This window comes from Phyllostomus hastatus, unplaced genomic scaffold (assembly GCF_019186645.2).
Source record: "Phyllostomus hastatus isolate PE091 unplaced genomic scaffold, TTU_PhHast_1.1 phas_scaffold_78, whole genome shotgun sequence".
NCBI lineage: Eukaryota > Metazoa > Chordata > Mammalia > Chiroptera > Phyllostomidae > Phyllostomus > Phyllostomus hastatus.
In genome coordinates this window covers 108,720,808-108,739,796 of record NW_025334041.1, presented here as the reverse complement: position 1 = coordinate 108,739,796, position 18,989 = coordinate 108,720,808, and the positions used below count along the sequence as shown (strand labels likewise).

At 35.4% G+C, this 18,989-nt stretch overlaps 1 protein-coding gene across 1 annotated transcript in view; it reads left to right on the top strand.

The window, feature by feature from the left end:
• Positions 1–18,989, top strand: part of EML4 (EMAP like 4) — a 127,723-nt gene that overhangs the window by 75,872 nt on the left and 32,862 nt on the right. The window contains exons 6-10 of the mRNA XM_045827718.1: positions 331–356; positions 13,413–13,536; positions 14,806–14,955; positions 17,471–17,540; positions 18,660–18,770. Coding sequence (XP_045683674.1) covers positions 331–356; positions 13,413–13,536; positions 14,806–14,955; positions 17,471–17,540; positions 18,660–18,770 — 481 coding nt within the window. The remainder of the gene's footprint in view (positions 1–330; positions 357–13,412; positions 13,537–14,805; positions 14,956–17,470; positions 17,541–18,659; positions 18,771–18,989) is intronic.

The window sequence follows — 18,989 nt, the reverse complement described above, 5'->3', positions numbered from 1 at the left end:
TTCTTTAAAATGTTCTAAAAAGGGGGCTACATTTTCATGTAAATGCTCCTCAACTAAAATAGTAAAGCTAATGATCCCATAAAGTTTGAATATTTTTGTAAGTTGTTTCTAATGCTTTCACTATTTACTTGATTTTATGAAATATCCATTGTTTTATAAAATAGTGGTTGAGACCAGTGAGAAGCTTTTTAAAATGCTGATGCCTAAGTTTCACTTCTAGAGATTTAATTGGGGTATGGCAATTGAAGCTTTTGCATTTTATTCAGGTGGTTCTAATAATAGTCAGCCAAATACAATTATAAAATAAATGTCTTTGAATTTCTTTTGTAGGCATAAAGATGTCATCGTCAACCAAGGTAAATTAAAACTCCTATTAAAAAATATTTATGTTGCTTTTCTATATCAGTTAAATTTTTGCTAATTGATAAGTATGTTGACTATTTTCATTCAGTGTACTTTATCAGCACATAGTAATTAAAGAGAAGTACGTTACTATAGTCATTTAAGAAAATGCCCAATATGTATTGTAGAATAGGTCACTTTTGTCTCAACCAGCAAAAAAAACCATCAACCCCTGGTGGGGGGGGGGACAGCCAAGATAAGAATGAGATACACAGTTAGTCACCTTCTGAGATAATTTCTTCCTAGATCTTTTATTTGGCTTTTTGTTATTTATATTACCCAGCTTTCCTCTTAATAAAGGAAATACCTGAATGGTAATTTGAACTAGTGAGTCCAACTACTTTTCTAAAAATCCATCTTCTGTGAGCTCTGAAGGTTCAAGGTCTACAGTAGAAATAAATACATCATTACAAAAAGGTATAAAATACTAAGGGGAATTTACCTTTTTAAAAACAATAAAAATTCTACTTAGAAAAGCCATTTAAAGAATTGATACATTTTGCCCTGGCTGATGTGGCTCAGTGGATTGAGCGCTGAACTATGAACCAAAAAGGTCGCTGGTTTTATTCCCAGTCAGGGCACATGCCTGGGTTGCAGGCCAGGTCCCCAGTTGGGCACGTGGGAGAGGCAACTGATCAGTGTATCTCTGGTGCATCAATGTTTCTCTCCCTCTCTTTCTCCCTTCCTTCCCCCGTCTCTTAGATAGATTGACAGGTAGATAGATCAAAAAGGTTGATAAATTTTAACTCAATTTCCTGTCTTGCCAACTTCATTGCAAATAATTACTCATTTCTTGAAGCTTAGACTGAAAATATGAGTCTAGCAAATCCATTTCCTCTTAAATTTTTTATATTAATTGTAACTTCTGGCTACTTGCTGTTGTTGACTTGTTCTGACCAAAAAAGGAGAGACTTTCTGTAAATGTGTATTTAATTTAATTGCAAAATGGGCAAGTTTTATACATCAGTATTATATTCTTAGATTGATTGCAAGTTTAATTGAAGTATGCTCTCTAAATGAAAGCATGTTGTCCTTTTTGTGCATGCTTTTTGCTGGTCATTACTATGTATCATAATTATCTTTACTTTTTGGCTGTTACATTAACCAGATATAATACAGTTAAAATTTTTGTTAGAGATTTAACCTGATTCCTGTGGATTTTTACTTTATTTGGTTTTAGTAAGAAAAGAAATAATTATTTGTACTCTTCTTTGGATTATTTGTTTTCACATAGAAATTTTAAATGAAGTTGATTTTAACTGGCATTCTTCATCTTTAGTTAGGTCTTTCTCCTTTCATAATTAAGTATATAGACTAAGTAATGGTTGAAATGGTTTAAGGAAAAAATTAGATTTTATTTACAAAGGCAATTCTTATTACTACACATCAAAACATTTTTTAAAAACAGAAGTAGTGGTTCCCTGGCTGGCGTGGCTCAGTTGGTTGGAGCATCATCACACAGACCAAAAAGTCATGGGTTGGATTCCCAGTCAGCACTTACCTGGGTTGTGGGTTTGATGTTTCCCTCTCACACATCTCTCTCTCTTCCCTCCATCCACCCCCGCCCCACCCGCCCCAAAGTGATGAAAAAATGTCCTTGGATGAAGATGTTTAAAAAAGAAAAAAAAAACAACAACAAGAAGCTGTGATAGGTAGTGAAAAGAGCAGTGAATGGAGAATCTCGATGTTTAGTGTTTGTTTTGGCTCCTCTAAATAATAACCTTGTGACTTAGGCAAAATGACTGTGTCTCTTAGAGTTTTCTAATCTGAAAATAGTAACTATAAAGCAGGGGTGTCCAACCTTTTGGCGTCTCTGGGCCACATTGAAAGAAGAGTTATCTTGGGCCATTCATTAAACACACAAACACTAATGAAAACAAAAAAAAATTCATAATATTTTAAGTAAATGTATGATTTTGTGTTGGGCCTCATTCATAGGGACACCCGCATGGCTGCTGAAGGATCAAATTATATATGTGTATGTACATGTGTGAATGTACTTTAAAAATAGAAGAGACTGTAATTATAAGAAGTTACTATTACAAGTTTTGCTAAAGAGCTTAAATTTTATAAAATCCTTATAGGGTAAATGGCAAAGGGCTCCCTGCCTCTTTCTCATGTTGTGCTATGTTCTTTGGAAGGAAAAGGAACTTATGATTCATGTGTAAGTGAGTGGTTTGAATTGGTGACAGTTTTCAATACTGTGTGGGCACGTAGGTAAATAAATGTATTTAAAAGGGAAATACTTTGTTATTGAAGCATCACTAAGTAGGGTTTTAACGCCAGTGTCTGGAAGGGATAGAATGAAAAACTGGGAAAAGATGTAGAAGTATGAGTTAAATTCTGCTATAAGAATTTTAATGCAAAAGGATTGTCCCAGATGTTTGAACTTAATATCAGTGGTTGCTTGCAGTTAGCTTTATTTTGGAATTTTAATCTATTCCTTTGCCAGTTTAATGAGTTGTATTCTACCTGCTGTATACTCTTAACACTAGAGTGTATCTTTAGGGAGAACTCTTGTGCTTCAGCCTGTTAGGTAGTTCAGGCCTGACTGAAATTGAGACAGAGTCTATGGAAAGAAGTGAATGGATTCTAGACGGTTTAGGAATAGGTGAAGTGGAAGAGATAAGGAACAGAAGGGAATTTATGAAAGCTAGTTTGAGCAACTAGGTAAGAGACATCTACTAAAATAAGGAACATTTGAGGAAAAAGTAGATGTATGGAAAAGAATAAGAGTTTGGTTTTGGACAGTTAACTTGAGTTGTCTTAATCTACCTTGCAGCAAGCAAAATAGTGTAGATGTTTAAACACATGTGTTTTGGAGTCCAGAAACTGGATTCACCATTACTTAGCTGTGTGACCTTGCAGTAACTTCATCTTCCGTCTTCTTAAGTTTTTTGTTTTCTCATCTATAATTGAGACAGTAATAAACCCTCAGAGATAATAAAGTTTTTAAACATAGTACCTGGCACATAGTACCAAATAAAGTTTAGTTATCTGAATCTGGCTGTAAATCTTTGCACTCAAATGTATAAAGTAGGATGAAAAGATGGCCATCAAATAGATGACCTTCACTTGCATAGCACATTTCACAACACATTTACTTACACTTTAGGTGTTGATCCAAAGTATGTGTAATTTATGAACAGTCTTTTTTAAAAAGATTTTATTTATTTATTTTTGGACAGAGGGGAAGGGAGGGGAGAAAAGGAAACATCAATGTGTGGTTTCCTCTTGAATGCCCCCTACTGAGGGGGAGGACCTGGCTGGAAACCCAGGCATGTGCCCTGACTGGGAATTGAACTGGGAACCTTTCGGTTCTCAGGCCAGCACTCAATCCACTGAGCCACACCAGCCAGGGCCGTGTGATCAGCCTTTTAAAAATATGATTTATTAGTGTCCCAGGTTCGATTCCCAGCCAGGGTGCATTCCTGGGTTGCAGGCCATAAACCCCAGCAACCGCACATCGATGTTTCTCTCTCTCTCTCTCTCTATCGCCCTCCCTTCCCTCTCTAAAAATAAATAAATAAAATATTTTAAAAAAATAAATAAATAAAATAAAAATATGATTTATTGATTTGTTTAGCTCTTTTTGGGGAGGGAGGGGGCGATGACAAGTATGACGTGTTCCAAATCACCTGCTTTGATTTGGGAAAAAGCCTATTTATATTTGGCATATTTAGGTGAGTGGTAGCAGGGAAAACTTTACCTTAAAGGTCTGTGTCCTGCGACCACAGCAGAGTAGAATAGCTGTAAATTGCTGATCAGCACTTGGACAGAAGGAAGGAAACCTGAATGAAAGCAGTTAGAGGTGGAATGGGATGTACACAGGGCAATTCCTGAGGCTAAGTATAGGTGGAAGGACAGGTTATACTACTAAAAGAGGCTCTTACTGACTTAGATCTTTATCTACATTCAAATCCCAGAAGCCTAAACCCTTTTCATTACTCTTTTCTCTTTTTTTGGTGGATTCTGCTCCCATCTCAAGAGAAATAAAGACTTAGCATGTCAGGTTAAACTGAATAAGTTCTGTGGGAGTGTTTATTGTTAAATGTAACAGTTAGCGTCAAATACAAAACTAATCATTTGGTAAGTTATTGATTAGGAAGTTTTTTTAGCTGACTTTGGGAACAATAAACATTTTATAAAATTATCTATTGGGGAAAATAGATAATAGTCTGACAAATTTTGTAATAAGCAAAATGAGCACAGCTTACAAGCTCATCCTTATAATAATTATCAAGTATATGACATTTTCGAAGTATGTAAAATAAAGTGTCACATGTCCTAATTTTAGGGCAGAACCTGAATGCCCTCAAGTTACTGCATGTTACTTTTTTTTTTTTTCCTGAGGCTTGAATCAAGAGTTTAAATGATAAAATCTTGAATAATCTTTTATCATTTCTCCATTGAGGCGTCTTAAACTTGTGGTGTTTAGAATTAGCACATAATTGTGCTGGCTGGGGTGGTTCAGTGGATTGAGTGCTGGTCTGTGAACCAGAAGGTCACCAGTTTGATTCCTGGTCAGGGCACTTGCTGGGGTTGCAGGCCAGGTCCCCAGCTGGGGATGTGCAAGAGGCAACCAATCAATATATCTCCCACACATCGATGTTTCTCTCCCTCTCCTTGTCCCTCCCTTCCCTTCTCTCTAAAAATAAATAAAGTCTTAAAAAAGAAAGAATTAGCACATAATTAATTGTCTGATCATGTTGAGAACCTGTGTGACTCAGTCAGACCCTACTGGAGAGAAATCTGCTTAATGGAGGAAAAGGGAACTCGGCAATCACCAAATCATGATCTTCGTAGAATGGGTTTCACTGCTCTGAGAGTAGATTCATTCTTGTTTAACTATCACATTGATGCAATAGTATCCTAACTACAGGTATGTTTAGAGGAAAGAATAGTTAATATAATATCTTAGAAAATTGAGACTATTTCTTATTAGCTACCTAGATACCTGTCTAAAAATGTCTTCAGTTGAAAAATACAAGTCATTTTGAAATACATACCCTCTAAAATCCTTTGGTAATTTGTTGTAGCCAGATAGTTATTCAAGCAATCTAAAACTGGAAAATATAAAATCATTTACAAAATTGGAGAAAGAAAACTCTATAACCTTGTCATTTTAAAAGCTATTCCAGTTCTGATGTGTTTCTTTATTATCAGATATACATTTTAAACATTCATTTGTTTAACAGATTCTTATTGAGTGCTTATTTAGTCAGAACCGGTTATAGGCACCCAGGGATTCGGCAGTTACAATGTCCGAACTATATGGAACTTATATTCTGTATATAAGCAGATAGTAAATACTTAATATGTCAGGAAGTAAATTATATTGGGAAAGAATGAGAAGAGTAAGAGTAGAGAAATTACTATTTTATAGAGAGAGTTAGGGAAGACATTTCTGATAAACTGATACTTAAGCTTCCTGAAGGAAGTGAGTGAAATATGTGGCTCTCTGGAGAAAAGAAAGAAATCTGGAAGTACATGAACCCCAAGGCATGAGCTTTCTTGCTATGTTAAGGAACAGTAAGGAGGTCACCAATCATAGTGTGCAGAGAATTTCGTATTTGTTAACACTACACTTATAAAATATAGATGCATTCTAAGGAACAGAAGCCTCATGAGGCACCTCACTTAAGAGAGGGAAGCAAAGTGGTACAGTGGGAAGAGCGGGAGACCTAGTTAGGGTTGAAGTGACCTGTACTGCAGAAGTTTGAAGAATCAGAATCCTCTAATGATCAAAATTATGAATGTAAGTTGGGGAGAGCTTCAAAATTCCATTTGGTGAAAAATTATGAAAAAAGGAGAACATTGTTCATATGATAATTTTTTTCCTATGACTCCGAGACGTTGGTCTTCAGTTTCCTCATGTATATTTGGGCTTATATTAGCCAGCACTGAGGGCCTCTTTAATAACTTTTGAAAACTCTTTCTTGCAGCAAATGGAAAGTAGAGAGTAGCCCCCCCATTCCTAATCTACCTTTTTTAAAAGGTACATGTTTTAATCTACCTTTTAAAGAATTTGAATCCAGGTGCTTTTTTAAAAAAAAAAAAGATTTATTTATTTTGAGAGAGAGGAGAAGGGAGGAAGAAAGAGGGGGAGAGAAACATCAGTGGGTGGTTGCCTCTCATGCGCCCCCAACTGGGGACCTGGCCTACAACCCAGGCATGTGCCCTGAGTGGGAATCAAACTGGTGACCCTTTGTTTCACAGGCGGTACTCAATTCACTGAGCCACACCAGCCAGGGCTGCAGGTGCTTTTTTTCATTGCTTTGTGTTCTCTGATCTGTTGGTTCCAGACATGTTCTGTCCAAAAACCTGATCATACCTGTGCAAACAGCACCTTGTATCTGAAAGAATGACTAATAAAATTTACCTGAAAGGTACATAGGCTAGCAGTCCCACTGATACTGCCTATATATTGTTGCCTATTAAGAGGGAGTATATTCTCACCTGCTAAGAGGGTGTGCGGTATGAAACAAGACCAAAAAATGTTAAAAAACCTTTTCTTAATTGAGCTACAGGTAGTATCTTTCCATGTTAGTGAGATGGTACCCAAAACTTTGCAATTTCAGAATTTAGGACAACCTAGGTATGTGCCCTAGGATGGGAATTGAACCTACATTTTGGTATACAGGATGATGCTTCAACCAATTGAGCCATCTGGCCAGGGCCAAATATTTTTATTTTAAAAGGAAACCAAAAAGGGCACATTTATTGAAGGTAAAGCTGAAGCCTCTTTTTAATCCTGTTTAATTAGAATTTAATGTATAAGTTTTTATTGTTCCCCTGGGGCTTCTCTCTTTCTGCTATAGTTAATTAAGAAAGAGCTAGAAGGATAAATATTTTAATATCTGAAGTTTATTTTTTTAATTTCTTTCAAAAAATTAAATACAACTTGGCATATGCAGATGAAATGAATATTTTTCCAACTTATTTAGTGCTTAAAATAAGCTTTCCTGTATGTTATGTTGTTGAAATATACTTCTTTTCTCTTTACCCAAAGAAAGACTTTTCCAGGGAGTAAAAATAATCTAAAAAATATTTAAGCATGCCCTGGCTGGTGTAGCTCAGTGGATTGAGCACAGGCTGCAAACCAAAGGGTTGCTGGTTTGATTCCCAATCAGGACACATGCCTGGGTTGCAGACCAGGTCCCCATTGGGGACAACATGAGAGGCAGATGTTTCTCTCTTTCCCTTCCTCTCTCTAAAAGTAAATAAATAAAATCTTTTTTAAAAAAAAGAATTAAAAAAAGTTTAAGCAACTTTCATAGCTGATATCTTTCAACTAATTTATTAACAATCACAGTTGTAAATAAAACAGCAAAGAGAAATCTGATTTAAAAAGGTTTAGATCAAGAAAGTAGTAACTGCACGTTGGCTTATTATAGTAATTAGTATAAGAGTTGATTAGCAGATGTGTAAGACTTGGTTATGTCTCTGTTGTAATCTCCTAAGTGGTGAGGTTCACAGCTTTTTCCATGGTACACCCTCACTGCCTGCCCCCATGTAATTCAGTAAAATTTACCAGCTGGTAGGACTCTGCCTATAGAACAAAGAAAATTAAGGTAGTAGTACTTTAGTACTTGGTCAAAATTTTCAGACCTGGGTTCTTGTTCTAGCCAGTAAAACTAACTGCATAATATTTGGCAAACACCACCACAACTAGAAAATTTTTCATCTGTGAAATGAGATTAGTTTATATTCTTAATTCAACACCCCCCCCCTTTTAATTTGGGGATCTATCTTTTTTGTGATCTATTTTTACAGTTAGACCTTTCAGTTAGACTTTATGATAGTACAAATCAAATTACTTGTTCACAGTCCAAAGACCCTTACAGATTATATTTTTTTGTTGGAATTTTAAAATATTACATCATTACCACAGTACAGCTGGGTCATTAATTGGGATTTGAAATCTTGTGAAAATAAATTGTTTTTAAGAAAAGAATTTAGCCTGCCTAAAATATTCTTTGTCACTTGCTACTGTAAGCTATATTGTAATCGATATTTCTAACATCTTGTTTATAAGTCTGTTGTTCGGCTCTCGATTTGGGGGGCTAGAATTGTTAATATCAGAGAAAAAGCTCAAACTATGTAAAGATTCTTTAATTTTCTGTTTGTTTGCTGGAATTAGGTAGCATCACACTGCAGCTACATTTTATTTCAAGGTGTAAAATGCAAATTCCAGTTTTGATGGGCTTTTCAGTTCTAAAAATTGGAAATTTTTTTAGAAAATGAGTTCTGAAAGTAAAAAACTTGAGGAGAAAGATGCTTTAACGTATAAGCATTCTCAAGCTTTAGAGGGCTTTCTACAGGCAGTAGTACCCATTACACAGATCAGGAGAGTTGTGGCCCGAACCCCCAAAGCTCTGCTGCTGCCTTTGAAAGGCTGTTTTGTTGTTGTTGTTGTTGTTGTTGCTTTGTTTTTTAATTTCTACGTCCAGAAATAAGAGCAAAGTAAGAAAAGAAGAAGTGGAGAAACTGATCCCGGAGCAGAGTTACCAGTGGTAACTTCCTTTCCCATTCTGTCTGAAGTTTTCCTTTCACTGTCTTACAACCTGTGAAAGATTAATAAATTTTATAAGCATCTTTTAAATGTTTAAACAACTTTAATAGTTATGTACATCAGTATGAATCATTTCGGCAATATTGCTGTTCTCAGAACTCCTGAGATAACGGTCTCACAGAGTTTGAAGATCATTTCACAACTTAGAGCACTTTGGGGGCAGGACCGCTTCAGGGAGATGCTGGTTAGAAGGTTAACAAAACCTAAGGAGACTGAAGAGGAAGCGCCAGGTGGTGTGTGAGAAGGACACAGAAAAGAAAGTGTAGCATCAAGTATTTCAAAATTTTGACTAGCATTCACTCTTCACAAAGATAATAGAGCAGGAACATCATCTTCCACTTCTATGCCCTACTGTTGGGATGCAGAGCTCAAGCTGGTATTATTTGGATTGTAAGTAAGCTTTATTGTCAGGTAATTGGACTTAATGTGGATGTGCCTGAGGATCTCGCCACTTGCGTGACAGCACTGTCTAATAGAAATATAATGTATAACACTGTCTAATTTAAAATGTTCTAGTGGTCACAATTTAAAAAGTAAAAAGAACACAGATAAGATTAAGTTGAATATATTTAATTCAGTCTGTCATTCATCCAGAATATCATTTCAATGTGTGATCAATATAAAAGATCATTACTGTGTAGATGTTTTACTTTTTTGTATACTAAGTATTCCAAATCTGGTTTGTATTTTACACTTAACAGCATACCTCAGTTAAGACTAGCCACATTCCAAGTGTTCAGAAAACCAGTAGCAGTCATTTTGGACAGTATGGATATGGAACATAGTTCTAGAATGAAAATGTTTCTCAAGTTCTAAATAATAGACAAAATTTTGGAATACAGTCTAAAAATTCATTTGACCTTTCTGAGCCTTGGTTTCCTGTCCTGTAAAAGTGGAGCATTGGAGTAGGTGAGCTCTAAGATTTCTTTTGGTTCCACTATTATGTGTGTCTAGAGAAACTAACTAATGATATTTTTATAACAATATCCCATGGAATTTCTTCTTCTATAATTAAGCTGTCATTGATCAGATTCAATTGAGAATATTTTATTAGACCATAAGTGGTAAAGCTGGGTTCAAACCACAGTCAGTCTTTATCACTAAGCTTGTGTTCTCTCCACTATACTGTATAGCCTCCTTCTCAGTCCCAGGAATGTTTATGGTACCAGGGTAGGGGATAGAATGTTGAGGTTAATTACATTTCAGTAAGCAGCAGCTTTATTATTGAATACTGATAGTTTTTATGCTGTGTTTACTAATTGTTACAAGGTAGTTTAATTTCTTTTCCTTCTTTCTCTTTCTGGGCCACCAGGCTTTGTTTTAATATTACAAATCATACTCTTTGACCAGTCCCATGGACTGTTCCATCCCCTTGACTTTCATGGTACTTTACAGTAAGGATAGCCAGAAAGAAGCAGCGGGGTAACACAAGCAAATTAACTGTAAAGACCTTTGACTGTAAGATCAGGAAGCCTGACAGCCTCAGAATCAAGTCTGCAGTGAGAATTTGACTCATCATGATTGAGGATAAAAGAGGCTCCCCTTCCTTTAAATATTGTACCTAATTCCCATGGTAAAAGACTGTCTTCTTTTAAAAAGAGGTTGCAAACTAGTGACCGTTTTACTGTTTGCACACCAAAGGGGTATTTTCACATAGTATTTTCTCTTTTTCTGGCAAAGGAGTAAATATTTTAAAATTGGGAACTTTCTCAATAAGGTATAAATTTCCTCACTCCTGGAAAATGAGAAAATCTAGCAACATTGGGCCCACTTCTTCCATGGACTTGACTAGCTCTGCCTCCCTGAGATGAGGCATGGGGTGTGCCAGTCCCCCCCCCCCCCAGTCATCCTGTCTTCTCCCACTGCTCTCATTTTGCATTTCCTGCCTGGGCCTGTAGACATTTGTGACCGCTGTTTTAAAGTGTACATGATAGTGTCAGCAGAATTTAGCATATTTGCCTAATGTTTTCAGGACAGTCACTCTAAAGTTTATGAAGAGATCTTATGGTGTATTAAATCTTGCATTATAAGCAGTTCCTAGACAGTGTTTAGAATGGTCAAAAATCCTTCTCAAAGGGAAGGTAATAAATATTTGTTGAGGATTTCATATTGTAATTTGCACTGTGATGTCTTCTTGCATCAATTATAATCTGAGAATAGTAGTATTTTATGTATTAGAAAAAGATGCCAAGTCACACAGCTAGCAAGGGTCCCAGTCAATCTTTTTCCAAACCTCTTGTTCTTTCTACTATCATGTATTGCTCCCCTCTCAGTCCCAGAAATTATTTGCAGTGCCTTGGTTACATACTTGGTCTCCAAAATATATACTGCCAGTTTAGAGGCAGGAAAAGCATTTTTATCCTAACAACAAGCGTTGGCATTTTTACATTAGAAAAGTTGACAAGCACTAGGTAGGAAGGTAGTTCCTTCGCTTTTACTTTAGTTGCATGTGCTGCTTGACAGCTGATAAAAAAAAATAAGTATAGTATTCTATTAGCAAACGAGAGCTTTTTTTTTCCTTTGATATTATCCTTAACCTATTGTCTTTGCTGGACATGCAGTCTCCTCTAAGTGGTGATAGAAGCATCTATTAAAGGTTTTATTTTTTCATTCAGAAAACATTTATGATACGCTTCTGTGATCAGAGTTTCCAAAGGACAGGATATCTGCCTTTAAGAATGTATGTTCTCCCTGGCTGGCGTAGCTCAGTGGATTGAGCGCAGACTGCAAACCAAAGCATCACAGGTTCAATTCCCAGTCAGGGCACATGCCTGGGTTGCAGGCCACGGCCCCCAGCAACTGCACATTGATGTTTCTCTCTTTCTCTGTTTCCCTCCCTTCCCTCCCTAAAAATAAATAAATAAATAATCTTTAAAAACAAAGACCCAAATATATAAACTTAAAAAAAAAGAATTTATGTTCTAAAAAAAAAAGAGTGAAAGTTATAAACAAATTTACATCAGTAAGAAAGTAAACAAAAAAAGGACAAGAAGATACAGATAAAGATGATTGCAGAAGGGAAATAGGTGCAGCTGGTAATCATTGAGTTATCAAAGTTCATCTATGCTAAACATCATCAGGAAGGAGAGCCCACTCTTAGATTCAGAAGTAATCAAGACATACATCATGTGGTGTTAAAATCATGGCGTGGGAGGTGTTAGCCTGTTCTTAGATCTTAGAGGCTGAGCACACTGTGAGTAATAATAATAAAAATAACTTGAACTTCTCACCCATAACAAGCACAATTTTTAAACCTGACTCTGAAGAAATACTTGCAGGCATTCAGAACAGTAACGTACCTTTCCTTCTTCCATAGTTTGCATTATATAAACTATTGAAATTATTATGCACCTCTCTTCCTTAGCAGCTTAGGTCATTATTAGAGATCCTCAGGTTGTATCAGCCTGCAGTTAATGACCACATTTTCAGTCTGTTTCTGATGCTGTTTTCGTGTTGCACAAGACAAGTTGGCAAGTGCTAGACTTCCTATGCTTTGTATTCAGTCCCGTATTTTCTCCTTCTCTTTTAGGTTGTTTTATAACCATTTCACAACCACTATCAACATTTATTAAACCTGTCTGCACATAGGTGGGAATAGTGGGGCCAGGGATGGGTTGCTTTTTTTTTTTTTTTTAAGCGTAAACGATCTCATCTGTTAAGTGAAGTATTGCTTCCATTTGTAAAAGGTGTATGATAAACACTGATTTGATTCTAGATTTGTCTTTTTGGCATTTTGAGTTTTAAACTATTGCAGATCTTATAAAGAGCTATTGCTTATGTAAATAAAAGATGTTTTAGAACCTATGCTGCTAACTAGAAATTGTTTCCTAGCATGTCTTTGAAGATGTTAGTGTATTATTATTATTGAATTTCATTGCTTAGCTCCAAGGCTGATTGTAGACACAACTGTGAAGTAAGGGACATTGGTCCTCCATCCCTCTCAGCCCTGTTCACAGCCATGTGTAGCAGGGCTTCTAGTCTCTCTCCCTGTCCTGACTTACGAGGGTATTTGACTTCTCTCCTTGTGGTATGTAAGTCATTAAACATCAGTAGGTGGATCAAGTAGGGTGGTAGATATGGTTGTTGTCTGCCATAATAATCTCTTTCTTCTTTTTAACTGTTAGAGAAACTTCCATGACAAAATTATTTTCTTTTTTATTTTTCTACCTCAACCTTCCTGGCCTTGTTGAGATATGTCAACTTAAACAGATAAATTCTGTTTTGATTATGAAAATATTCTCATTTAAGGAAATGACCATTAGTTTTTTCCTACAGCACTTTGGACTAGATCTTTATACAAAAAGACAGTGATATATAATGAGACTAGAACTGTAAAGTAGCTATTTTTTATTGTTTTTATTGTATTACAATAATCCACTTTTCTGTATTATTCAGAAAAGGCATCTGATTTAATTTTTGTCTTGTGTTTCAACAGAAGGAGAATATGTTAAAATGTTTATGCGAGGTCGGCCTATTACAATGTGTTTTCCTTCTGATGTTGACAACTATGATGACATCAGAACAGAACTGCCTCCTGAGAAGCTCAAACTGGAGTGGGCGTATCCTTTTCTACCATGACAATAAATTTATTGCTTTGTTTGAGAAAAATGAGTTTGCCTAACCGCTACCAAAATGATTTTTATCCCAGAAAAGTAAATGTAATAAGCATAACAGGCACCTGAGAAAGTAAGGAAATGTCAGTTGTGATCCTATCACCTATTTTATATATTTTGCTATTAGCAATTAAAATTGCCAAAATTAATGTCTTTGAATAGGGCAAACAGTATCTGTGATCATCACAGCAGGTATTTGTGATATAGTAGAAAAGTCATTGGACTGGAATTGGAAGAATGGGGTTTGAGTTTCTGCTCTGCCACTTACTGCCAGTGAACCTAACTTTCTTCATTTATAAAGGAGTTAATAACCCCTGCCTCACAGGTCTGTTGTGAGAATTAAATAAGAAAGCATCAGTTTAAGTATTTTGTAACCTGTGAAATAATGTGAATTATTAAGAGCTCAAATGAACAAGGTTGCTTTTTAATTCCAGAATTAACTTCTGTTCTCAGCTAGACTTTTTAAAGAAATGACTCCATAAAATGGAGCTCGCACCCTAGCCAGAGAGCTAAATTGGTTATAGCATTGTCCTGATACGCCAAGGTTGTGGGTTTGATGGCCAGGCAGGGCACACACCAGAATCAACCAGTGAATGCATGAATAAGTAGAACAACAAATCAATGTGTGTCTGTCTGTCTCTCTCTCTCCCTCCCTCCTTCCCCTTTGTCTTTCTCTCTAACATCATTTTAAAAAAATTTTTTTTTACATAGACGCTCTCCCTACCAAACCTTTTAATAGACATTCTGCCTATCAAACTGTGCCTGGCTGTCTCTAATTTATCATTTAGGTCAAGCATAAATGTCACTTTCTCAGATAGCCCTTCTTTTGATCCCTGTTTTTCTCTCCATTTACATTAGGTCCTCCTCTTACAATGTGATTCTTTTCACAGCCTCTTATTTTTCTTTCCACAGTTTCTAATGATATAATTGGCCTTTATTTTTGTCATCTTTGCCAGGGTATAAGCTCCAGGGACACAGGCCCCACATTGGTTTTAATGTTTAGCTCTGTGCCTGACACATCAGGTACTCAGCAGGTATTTTGTCTGGTGAGTGGGGAAACTAAGTGGCAGACACAGTGGCAGACGGGAGTTTTCAAGCTCCAGTCCAGTCCTCTTTACGTTGTACCTTTCTGATTCCCTTAAGTTTTTTTGACAGATTGTTCATTTAACACCTTAAAAATTTTGTTTGTTAAAAAACTTGACTCTTTCTTTTAAGATATGGTTATCGAGGAAAGGACTGTCGAGCTAATGTTTACCTTCTTCCTACTGGGGAAATAGTTTATTTCATAGCATCAGTAGTAGTACTATTTAATTATGAGGAGAGAACTCAACGACACTACCTGGGTCATACAGACTGTGTGAAATGGTTGGTATCATTTAACGTTGCTCTTTTTTAAATTGCATGCCCTTTTTCGTTTTTAGGGTTTTGTAAAAATTTTGATTTTATTGGAAATTTCTTGTGGAGAGCTCAGAATTGAAGGTATTGTGAGCATTCTGTAGAATATATTTTGAAAGGAAAAAAGAACTTACAGGCCTCCAAAACAGTTGGTGTGATATCAGCAGCCGTAAAACACTTCACCTATAATTCTCGATTGGGACCTCGTCTGCTTTCTCAGATCTTTCGTGCTCCTTTTCTTCCATCCTGTAGTATCAGGTGTATGTGAGGCACACTAGACTTTTAAAGATATCTGAGAGTGATTATTAGTTACTAAATATTATTGAGGATTTGGTCTATGCAGATAAATATTTGGGCTTGATTTTCTTTTTAGGAGAAAGAAATCATAATTGAATAAGGATCATAAGTATCCCATAGGGTGTCAAACTGTAAAAATGTGAGAACTAAATGTTTAGGCATGTTTTAAAATTACTCAATTAATTTTACTGCTTTTTAATTAAATTCAATAATTTATTGCTTGAATTTATTACTTTGCAGCATTTAAAAGCTTCTCTATGTTCATACTATTCTTGCAACTATATCTTTATCAGGAAAAAATAATATAAAACTATTAGAATATTATACGGATATTGTTAAACTTTTAGAGATGATTAAAATATTGCCTTTTACACTGGAAGAATAATATAGAATTATTTATTGCAATAGTAAAAATTGCAAGCAGCCTGTCACTTAGCTGGGGACTAGTGAAGTTGCATTGTACCCATAGGTTTCCATGCAGCTATTAAAAAAGCATGAGGAAGCTCTTTATGTACTCATATTAATATAGAAAGACCCCTAATATGTACCAGTATTCCAAATTACAAAGTTACAGGGCAGGAAAATGTGCACAGTATTTTACCATGTGGAAGGGGGGAGGGTGCAAAACAAATACTTATCTTGGCTTCCACATATGTGAAAAATTTCCAGATTTAATAAAAAGAAGCTGATTAAGATGGGGCAGGGTAGGAAAGAGACTTTTCTCAGTATGTCCTTTTATAGCTTTTGACATTTGAACCATGCAGTTGTGTTACCTAATCCAGAAATTTTACTTGAGTCTGTGTCTGACTAAAAACTATAGTTGTCATTAAGCAGTCTTGACAAAGCTTCTTCTTTATATCCTTAATTATAGGAGTTCCATTCAGCTAGTCTTCAGATGGTTCTCAAGGGTGCTTGTTCTGTAGTAATTTAGTTGTAGCTGTGGGAGGAAGTGAGCACAGTGTTTACCTATTCTACCATCTTGACTGGAACTCCAGAAACTTTACTTTTAAAAATGTGTTTTAAAAAATATTCCAAATGTTAACGTATTAGATTTTTAGTTACTTTTAATGTAGTTGACCTGAATAAAGGACATAAACTAGTAAGAAGAAATAATATTAAAGAAACATTACTAATAAACTCTATCCTCCTTAGTAATCAAAGAGATTAAAACAAGTTATCATTTATACCAGTCAGATTATCAAGTCATCTTAACGATATAATCCTTAAGGGGAAATTATAATGAAACTTTTAAAACATATTTATTTCTTAATGATAGTTTAAATTGACACTGTTCTTCTGGAAAGCAATGAGCAAAACATATCAAGAACAAAAGATGTATATTCTCAATTTGAGCTTGCCCCTTGGTTGCAAGATGTAGAAAGAATCTACATATGAACACGAAGACATCTTTTTAAAATTTTTACTAGTTATATATTTATCATGAGGAATGTGGGCATATATACTGTACTATTTTCCATTTGTACTTAAAAATTTCTTGCCCCAAGTTTGACCTATAAGAATGTAGTCTTCAGAGCTAATTAAAAGGTTGGAGGCACTAGATGTGAAGATGTTCACCCTTGTGTTCCTTTGTAGAAAAGTAGAAATAACAGAAGAGCTGTTAGGTTAATAATATGTAAAGATTGTGTAGCAAAATGGAAAAAATGCTTGTTTTAATAGATTGAAATTACAGTGTAATATTGCATCTTTATTGTACTAAGACCACATGATTATGTATATGAACATAGGTGCAGGACTAGAAAGAAACCTGAACAAATAAAAATAGTTTAGGTGAAGGGATTAAGCAAAAAGAAATAAAAATGAACCTCATAACCACAGACAACATGGTAATTACCAGAAAGGAAGCTGATGGAGGGAGGTAGAAGAAAAAGGTAAAAGGTAAAAGAAAGCAGCTTAACTTATTATGTCACAATTGTGAATAAGTATTTTCTTCAGATTTAGTGTTTGATTAATTTGTTCAGTTTAACAAAGAAAGAAGTTCGGCTGAAAACTTAGAAAAGAAAGCCTTTGATAGTTGATGTTTGTTTTGCTGAAGAAAATAAAACAAATAGGTCACAATGAAATCTTAATGATTGAAAAACTATTTTAAAAATGTTGATAGATACTAAGGCGTATTTCTGCTGTTTCACATGCTCTCCCTCTATTTAAAATTGTTAATACTGCTTTTTAGCCTTGCTGTACACCCTGACAAAATCAGGATTGCAACTGGACAGATAGCTGGAGTGGATAAAGATGGAAGGGTGAGTGTGCAGTTTTATGCCTTTTGTACCTGGTGACATTGCTATTAGAATGGAATTGACGGTACTTTTTATTACATCTCATTTTTCTTCTTTTAAAACTTAACTATTAAGATTTCTAGTATAAATAAGGAAAAAATATTAGCATATAAGAACATTCCAAAAGACAAAACAGAATCATACTACTTAAATGATTTTTTCTAGAAAAGAAGTGTTCTCTCTAAGGAAGCCATTTTCTCTATAAAATGGGAGGACTGATAAGGTTGCTATTTTTTTTTAACATGGAGTAAGTTATCTGTGCATGTCAGAGCAATGCAATTTCCCTAAATTGAAGGACCCCTTGATTTTATATATGAGTAGCACTGATAACACTTAAAAATTTTTAGTTACTATTCAGTAACACTAAATAGGCTTAAGTAACAAATCCCTTATTCATAAGACTCAGCGGTGAAAATTAGTGGTGAATGACTAGCAGTATGTACTGTACTCATGGCATTCTCTGGCTTCAGTTTCTTTAACAAAAAAGAGTTGGAGGGGTTATGTTAGATGACTTATAAAACCCCTTCCAGGTCCAGATTCTGTTTTAAGAACTGTTTTCTCAGCAATTTATTGAACACTAATTTTTAAAAGTAGTATTGTCCCAGAAATAAAGGTAATGCTATAAAACTAGAGTATCCAGAGCAAGTTTTCCTGGGTTGGAATCCTGACTCCACCTTTTAATAGCTGTATAACTTTGGACAAGTTATTTTAACCTCTGCATCTCAGTTTCCTCATCTGTTAAATGGTGATTATAATAGTACATGGCTCATAGAATTATGAAGGTTAAATGAATTAATACATGTGATGTACTTAGAATGATGTGTGGCATGTAGCAACTACTCAGATCGTCTGCTGCTGCTACCATCATCACTGTTGTTATATGGTTATTTTCAAAGTATGAGGAGAAAATACCTGCTCAGGATTGTTAGGCATATCTAAATGTAGGTATTTTTATTAGATATTTATTCATCCCTCTTACTTTTTAAAGATAACAAACAGTTCTGTGCTTTAGTGGTATTTATTGTCATCCACCCATGCACCAATTAGTCCTACTGTCTTGTGTTTCTCCCTTTGGTTTTGCAGCCTCTGCAACCCCATGTCAGAGTGTGGGATTCGGTTAGTCTATCCACACTGCAGATTATTGGACTTGGGACTTTTGAGCGTGGAGTAGGATGCCTGGATTTTTCAAAAGCAGTAAGTAACACTTTTTAAAGAAGTAAGCAGGTGGTACAAAGAAGCTAAAAAGAAGTTAAGCTCGGTTTTGTGTGTGTGTGTGCATGTTCACAGAAAGTGATAACTCTGAATTGAAACATGAGATGTGAGCCAGCATCAGTACTTACTGAAGTACTTTGGTTTAGACAGGATCCAAGATATTACACTTAATTATACTTAATTTTGTTCTCTCCTGAAATA